The 8,107-nt window shown below is 21.2% G+C and overlaps 1 protein-coding gene across 3 annotated transcripts; it reads right to left on the bottom strand.

Moving 5' to 3' along the window:
- Window positions 1–2,376: 2,376 nt before the first annotated feature.
- On the bottom strand, window positions 2,377–7,725 carry LOC122511730 (guanine deaminase). 3 transcript variants are annotated; one of them, XM_043627164.1, is made up of 10 exons: window positions 7,573–7,725; window positions 6,864–7,011; window positions 5,463–5,576; window positions 4,984–5,226; window positions 4,625–4,843; window positions 4,174–4,281; window positions 3,823–3,930; window positions 3,306–3,471; window positions 2,676–2,822; window positions 2,377–2,602 (listed from the first exon to the last, which is right to left on the bottom strand). In XM_043627164.1, the coding sequence occupies exons 3-10, from the start codon at window positions 5,559–5,561 to the stop codon at window positions 2,403–2,405; spliced, it is 1,290 nt and encodes a 429-aa protein (XP_043483099.1). In that variant the 5' UTR covers window positions 5,562–5,576; window positions 6,864–7,011; window positions 7,573–7,725; the 3' UTR covers window positions 2,377–2,402. The 3 variants fall into 3 exon arrangements, with proteins under 3 accessions (XP_043483099.1, XP_043483101.1, XP_043483102.1); XM_043627166.1 differs by lacking the exons at window positions 6,864–7,011; window positions 7,573–7,725 and adding an exon at window positions 5,745–5,763; XM_043627167.1 differs by lacking the exons at window positions 6,864–7,011; window positions 7,573–7,725 and adding an exon at window positions 5,679–5,697.
- Window positions 7,726–8,107: the final 382 nt, after the last annotated feature.

Genomic DNA, 8,107 nt, shown 5'->3' with positions numbered 1-8,107 from the left:
AAAATTTAATTTCTTATCTATAGATATAATACTATATTACAGATATAATGCAGGGTTGCCTCAAATATTTAATTTTATTTTTCCCTGACTTTTCCCTAATTTCCAGACAAAATTTTCATTTTTTCCCTGACGTTAAAGAATATTTTGATTCACTCTAAAAATTATTAGATACTCAAAAAAATGTTCTATTACATTTATTTACAAATTTCTTTAATTGTAAAATTATTCAAAAATATTAATAACTTTTTTTTTAAATAAATATTTAATCATTATTATTTTTCCGTAGGAATTAAAATTCTTCAAAGCATTCAAATTCAAACCTTTTTGAAATTCAACAACTTATAAGAATATTATTACAAAACATGAAGATATCGATCACTCCGAGTCTTCGACTCCGAGTGATCACCTTCTTCATATTTTGTAATAATTTAAATTACCATAAAACATTTTTTAAAAAAAGTTAATTATGTACGAAAATCCTAATAAAATCCTCCGCAAGAATTCAATTATTTTTACAAGTCGTAAAATTTTTCACAAAAATTCAATTATTTAAAAAAAATGTAATAATATTCGTTGCAAGAATTCAATTATTTTCATAAAAATAATAAATCGATTATTCGCTATTATTATTATTCATTTATAAATCAATTTTTAATAGAAAATTCTAGAAGAATTCAATTATTTAAATACAAAAATAAATAATTTATTGAATAATTGAATTCTCATAAAGAATTTTATAAACAAATTTTTAAATAATTGAATTCTTTTGACAAATTTTAATCAAATTTTTAAGAATAATTACATTTATCGAGGAATTCGATTAAAATTGTATCAAAAATAATTAAAATCCTGCGATGAGTTTTAGATATTATTTATGAAAATAATTACAATTTTTCCACGAATTTTATTAAAATTTTTCTAAAATAATTGAATTTCGGAGAAGAATTTTATTATTTATAAGCAGTTATAAGGATACTTGAAATTTTGACAATAATTTTTTTTTAATTTTTGAACATAATTTAATTTCTGCGAAGAAGAATTTTATTACTTTTAAAAATAATTGAATTCTCCTGATGAATTTTATTAAAATTTTTAAAAATAACTGAATTTCTGTGAAGAATGTTATTATTTAGATATAAATAATTGAATTCTTGCAAAAAAATTTTATTCAAGTTTATAAAAATTAATTGAATTTCGGTAAAGAATTTTATTATTTATAAAAATAATTGAATTCTTGAAAAGAACTTTGTTAAATTTTTTTTTAAATATAACTAAATTCTTGCGACGAATTTTATAAAAAATCTTTTTAAATAACAGATATTTTTCGAAAAATTTTATAAAAATTTTTATTTTAAATAATTGAATTCCTGTGAAAATTTTATTACTTATGAAAATAATTGAATTATTTCGAAGAAATTTATTAAAAATTTTGTAAATAATGAAATTCCTGTGAAATTTTGCCAAGAATTTTATTAATTTTTATTTTTTTTATTTTTTTTTTTATTTAAAATTTTTCAAAATAATTGAATTTTGAAGAAGAATTTATTTTATTATAATAATAATAATTTATTTCATTGTATGTCCTTTCGTAGGAGCTTTACAATTTCCTTTACACTTAAATTAAACCTTAATTAATAATTTACATGTTTTTTCTAAGAAGAGTTTTATTATTTATGAAGGTAATTGAAACTTTGACGAGAATTTTTAAAAAATGTTTGAAAATAATTGATTTCCTGGAATCATTTGTAACTTTTCCAAAATTCAATTTTTTTTAGTATTTTTAATTAAAACAATTCTTCTATATAGGTAAATCTAGTATTTATGAAAATTGTAAAATCTATTCATTAAATAATTTATAAGTCATAATTTTATGATAGTTCTTGAAAAATTAATATTTAAAAAGAAATTATTGTCAGAAATAGAAAAAATTGAAGGTTTTGTTTTAGAATTCGTAGTAATTTCATAGTTTATGAGGCATACAAAAAAACATCAAAATTCAGAGTTTTCTCATGAATTTTAAAAATTCAATTTTTTCCAGTACTTTTACTAAAAATCCCTGACCTTATTATAGATAAATAAAAAATGTAAATAAGTAAAAATATAGAGCAGTAAAAAATGTAAAGAAGTAAAAAATATAGAGAAGTAAGAAATGTAAATAAGTAAAAATATATAAGTAAAAAATGTAAATCAGTAAAAATATAGAGAAGTAAAAAATATAAATATGTAAAAATATAGAGAAGTAAAAAATGTAAATAAGTAAAAAATACAAATAAGTTAAAAAATAAGTATTAATAAAAATACTAACAAAAATAAAAAATAAGAAATTAAACAAAAAAAAAAATGGAAAACTGAATTTAAATTAAAAATTTCAGGAAATTAAAAATCGCAGCATTTTCTTGATTTTATTTTACTCGACGACCGTTGACATATACTTGGACTATATTTCGATCATCGCCAGAGTAAATAAATCGCTGGAGTTTTTCAAGTAGTGTACAATTAATTAAATTATCTAAAGGACTATCTGCACTGTTTAGATCGATTAAAAGAGCATCGAATTGTTTTCCAGCTTCGAAATTTCCAATTTTATCATCCAATTGAAGGCCTGTTGATAAAATTTTCTCTATAAAGACTAATTTTGTTTTCTATTGGAATTTTTCAAAATTTACAATACTCACAAGTTGCACCGCCAAGTGTAGCTAAATAAAACACGTCCTTGTAATCAAGAGAATGATAATTTGTTTTTATAAATGAGAGATTATTTGTTGCTGTGAGTGCAGCTTTCATTGAATCTAATATCGATGGACTCTGTCCTCCGCCAACATCTAAGAATTTTATTATAAATTTTAATAATAAAAAATCATTTTTAATATTAAAATTTATTTCTTCATTTTTTTTCTATTTGTTCATTATTTTTTCATATTTCTTAATTATTTATTTATTACTCTTTCCTATTCATTCATTTCTTATTTATCCATTTTTTATTTACCTATTATTTATTTATTATTCAGTTCTTTATTATTTATTTATTATATTTAGTTAATTATAATTTATTTATTATTTATTAATTCGGAATTTACGTATTATTTATTTATTAAATTTATTATTATTTATCAAAATTTTTCAATTTTCAATATTTCGAAAATAAAACGAAACATTAAAGAAAAAAGTACAAGCGTAATATTTTCCTTTAAATAGAAAATTAAAAAATTAAAATATTTTTATTTTGATAGCTAAATAATAATAAATTTTGGGTTTAGAATAAATATTTGCGAATGTTGAAAATAATTTAATGTAAATAATTTTACCTGTGCCGAGTCCAATTTTAATACCCTTTGATTTTAATCTCCGAACATCACAAATGCCACTTTTTAAACAAGCATTCGATGAAGGACAATGAATAACGGAAGACTCCCGTTCTTTTATAATATTGAGCTCATTGTCTGTTAAATAAACTCCATGGGCTAAAATTGTCTGCAAAAAAAAAGTTTTTTTATACTTAAAAATTCGAATTTTCAATTTCTGCAAAAAAAATTAAATTTTCTTTTTATTTATTATGTACTTAAAAGTGGCATTTAATTTTTTTTTTAATTTAAAAATTCTGTTTTTCAATTTCAACAAAACAAATTAAATTTTATTTGATGTATTACTTAAAAGTGTCATTTAATTTTTTTTTTATATTTAAAAATTCTAATTCTCAATTTCTACAAAAAGAAAATTGTATTTTATTTAATTTTCTTTTAGATTTAAAAATACTGATTCTCAATTTTTACTGCATTAATTGTGACAGTTATGTGAATGAAAATTAGTAATTAAAGTTTATACCTTGCTTGTGAGAAGACCGGCAGCATCGTAAACTTTTGCATACGATAAATATTCATTAAAAACTTGACTGACTGCTTTTACTTCGTCTGCGTTTTCAGAAATATGTGTCTGAAAAAATTATACAAATACTGCATCAAAAATTGTGTTAAACATATTAAAAATGTTTTAAAAAAATTTTTAAATACAAATTAAAAAAATTAATTATTTTAAGAAATAATAAATTAATATTTTAAAATTCAATAAACTGGCATTTTTAAATTTTTATAATTTTACAATTATTTCTGATAGCAATAGCTGATAGCAAAAAAGAGTTAAGACTTAAAAAATCAATATTAAAGATTTATAATTTACCTGTACAGGAAGATCCATTTCGATAGCTAATTTTCCTAATTTTTTCATGAGATTCATATCACAACTCAATGCAAATCTAGGAGTTAATATTGGTTTCACGAGCGGATTCTAAAATGAAAAGTAATTTTTTTAGTTATATTGCAAATAAAACATAGATTAATTTGTCAATTGATTAAATTCAATTGACTAAAATAAAAAATTATTTAAGACAGAGACATTTTTAAAAATTCAATTAATTTTATTAATTTAAAATTAAATTCAATTAAACTGAAGGCAAATGAAATCAAATACAAGAAGAATTTTAATTTATGTATTGAAAATAGTTATTGAAAATTATTTGCAGTTTACTATTTTAGTAATTTTTAAATTTAAATTTATTTAAAGTAAAATAGTTATTGAGAATAATTTTACTTTTACCGAAATATATTTTCAAGAACATAATAATACTTACTTTCAATTTTTCCACGTCCGAAATAAATTTAATAGTATCGCTGATAGAATCTTCAGTTGATTCGTAATAGCCATCATTTCTTGGTAAATTCATATTTAATTTTCCAATAAATGCCCGTTGACCATATTTTACAGCTTTTTGTGCAAGAATTAAAGAAGCTTCTTTATAAAGAGAAGCAAAATAACAAATTGTTGTTGTTCCCATAGCGAGAGTTCGTTTCTAAAATTAAAAAAACGAAAAAATAAAATTTTACTTTCACAATAATAAGAATAAATAGTAACCAATTGACCATAATTAATTATTAAAAATTTAAATTATTATTATTAATAATTAAAATTATTCTCAAAAAAAAAAATTACCACAACTGCGTCCATTACTCGATCAGTAAATTCATCATTGGAAAATTTTCTCTCCAACGGAAATGTATATTTTTCCAGCCATTCTAGTAGCGGTGAATCGTAGCCCAAACCAATATTTGGTAATTGAACTGCATGAAAATGACAATCGACGAAACCAGGAATTAAAAATTGTCCTTGACTCAAGCGTATAATTGGTTCAATCGTTAAATCTTCGACTTTTGGATTTGGAAGAATGCTAATAATCTGTTAGTAAAATTTTTCACAGTTAAATCAAATATTCTTATTTAAATCGCAGCCTTAAAATATAAGATTAACTTCATTATTTAAATCATTTTCGTTATTTACAATTGTTTTAAAATTTAATTATTTTCAAGTTAAAATTAGTTAAAATTATTCAAAATTTTTTAAAATTGTTTAAAATTAGGTACAAAAATAATTCATGTAAAAAATGAAAATAATTTACAACAATTATTACTTACAATTCCATCTTGAACAATTACTGCAGCTTCCTCGAGTATAATTAAATCTTCATTTTTATTTGTATGAATTATAGGTCCAACGAATGTTTGTTGTTTCATCTTAATAGTTGTAATCTGAAAATAATTAACTAATGTAATTAACTTGATATTTAGAAATTAATTTATTTTATGTATAATTAATTCATAAAGACAGAAAAACAGCTTTAAAACACTTTCAAAGAAAGAAGGAAATACTAAAAATGATAAACAATTTTCCCATGTAGGTGACCAGTAAAATATAACCTTAAGTAGTAAATGTCTGCACGAGATAAAAAATTATCTATGACGGAGCTATGTAAATAAAAGAATATGCGCATCGAGAGAGAGGGGAATAATAAAATTCCACATTAGATGCTTCTCAATGAAGGAATATAGAAACAAGATTATATATTGCGCTCAATATTTTTATTATTTAAAATTTAAATTAATTTTATTGTCACTTATTTAAGGAATTTTGATTTTTTAATTAAAAATCCATTTTTATTTCAGTTTTTATTTTCTTTTACAAAACTTTTATTTTTAAGTTCAAATTTCCTTACAAAACTTGTAAGTTTAATTTGAATGTTGTTTACAAAACTCTTTTCTTATTTTTAAAATCCTTTATTTTTTAAAAAATTTAATTCAATTAATTGAATTAAGTTAATTCAATTTTTCGAAATTTTATATCAAAAGCTTTCGAACGTTTTCAGTAGTAATAATTTTTTTCGATTTTTTATTTAAATATCAAAATATTTAATTTCAAAGCGATTCTATGGCAACAATTTTATCGATTCAACAAAGTTTTGAATCAACTTCTTAGCAAAACTACACGCTCTTAATAAAAATATTATAAAAGTTTCGAAAAGTTTCTTTAATTTGCTAGAAAAATATTTTTAGATTTTTTAAACATTTTTTTTGAAAATTGACATAAATTGTATTATTTTTAAATAGAACATGTTTTAAATAGAATACTTTTAAAGAGAAAATTTATAAAGAGCAAAGTTTTCTTACTATTCATTTTTTTTAATTACTTTATTACTATTTTATTATTATTATTTCCAATTATGAGTGACAAGAGAGAGAATCAAAGACCAGAAAGGTCTAAAAAAATGGAAAAAGCGGCACCAGAGCCACAAACTGAATATCTTGACATGGACACTGATGAAGAAGAATTTGGAAGACAAGGTTCGTTGTCTGCAAATCAATTTTTCAATTTACGAAAAAGAGAAAATTGCCAAATTAATTTTTGTTTTCCTTTTTATAAATAGATAATTAAATTCTATAAATATCTCGAGAATTAATGAAGAATAAAAAATAACCTTCAACTTTGAATTCTGATTTTAAAGTAAACAAAAAAAATTCTTGAATTGCTTAATTTCGTACCTTTAAAATTAATTTTGTTGTGATCTAGAAACTCCCGAGTCAGAAGATAAGGAACCTCTTGAACCGGAAAAGCCCGTATTTACTGATGAGGATTTGAATACGTTGGTCAGTGAAAGTTCTGATGTCGTTCCACCGAAACTTTTTTGAACTAAAATTCAGAAAAAATTCTAAATGAGTGCAACTTTAAAAAGAACATTTTTTAAATTACCATTTTTAGTGGATTTTTAATTCTGCAATTAAAAATAATAATTTTAATAATAAAAATAATAATTTCATTACCGAAAAGTTCAAAATTAGAAGAAAATTTAAAAGATTAAAAAATTTTATACCTATTCCTAAAGTTTCGAACGTTGAAATGAACGACGATTTATTTATTCGTTAAAATTTTAATTTTGCCAAAAAATATTCTTTTTGTTAATTTCGAAAATTAATTCCTTTCTATAAATGTTGAATATTATTTTATTTAAAAATTTTTTTTTGGTAATTTTTTAAAATTTAAATTATTTAATTAAAATATAAACAAATAGAAATACAAAACATTAAAATTTAAATATAAAATAAAATATAAAATAAAATATAATATAAAATAAAATATAAAATAAAATATAAATTTAAATTAAAATATAAATACAAAATGCAATAAAATAATTTTCGAAAATTAACTTCTTTTCTTTTCAGGTAAAATACGTGCAAGATTTAACAACTTTACCTTCTCTATCCGACTATCATTGGAACGAAGAATGTTGTCTTGTAATTCGAGAATATTTTCAAGAACCAAAAAATACCATTCTAACGATCTTCTTTTTCAAAAGTGAATTAAAAGCGAGTTTAGAATTTCCCACAGAAACAAGCGATGGACTCACGTATTTTTTACGCTCTCCCTGGCAAGTTTACACAGTTGATAATTTTCAGTCAAGCATTATTTTTGGCACAATCAACGAGAGCACAGAAAATACTTTACTAAAATTCATGGACAACATTTATGCACCTGTGGCATTTAACAGCAACGAATGGCCCTTCAGTATCCTTTTTTTTTTATTCAACCAAATTTCATCAGATTTGATCAAATTCCTTTTCGTTCCTTTAAAGTTCTTTTAATTCCTTTCAATTTCTTTTCTAAAAAAGAAAAAAAATTCTGATCAAACAATAAAAAAAATGTATCAAATCAAAAGAATTCGAATTATTTTCTCATTATTTATAATTATTAATTAAATAATTAATCTAATTGGAAAATTAATTATCGT

Source organism: Leptopilina heterotoma, unplaced genomic scaffold (assembly GCF_015476425.1).
Source record: "Leptopilina heterotoma isolate Lh14 unplaced genomic scaffold, ASM1547642v1 Lhet_9, whole genome shotgun sequence".
NCBI classification, from domain to species: Eukaryota; Metazoa; Arthropoda; class Insecta; order Hymenoptera; family Figitidae; genus Leptopilina; species Leptopilina heterotoma.
This window is presented reverse-complemented; position numbering and strand designations above follow the sequence as displayed.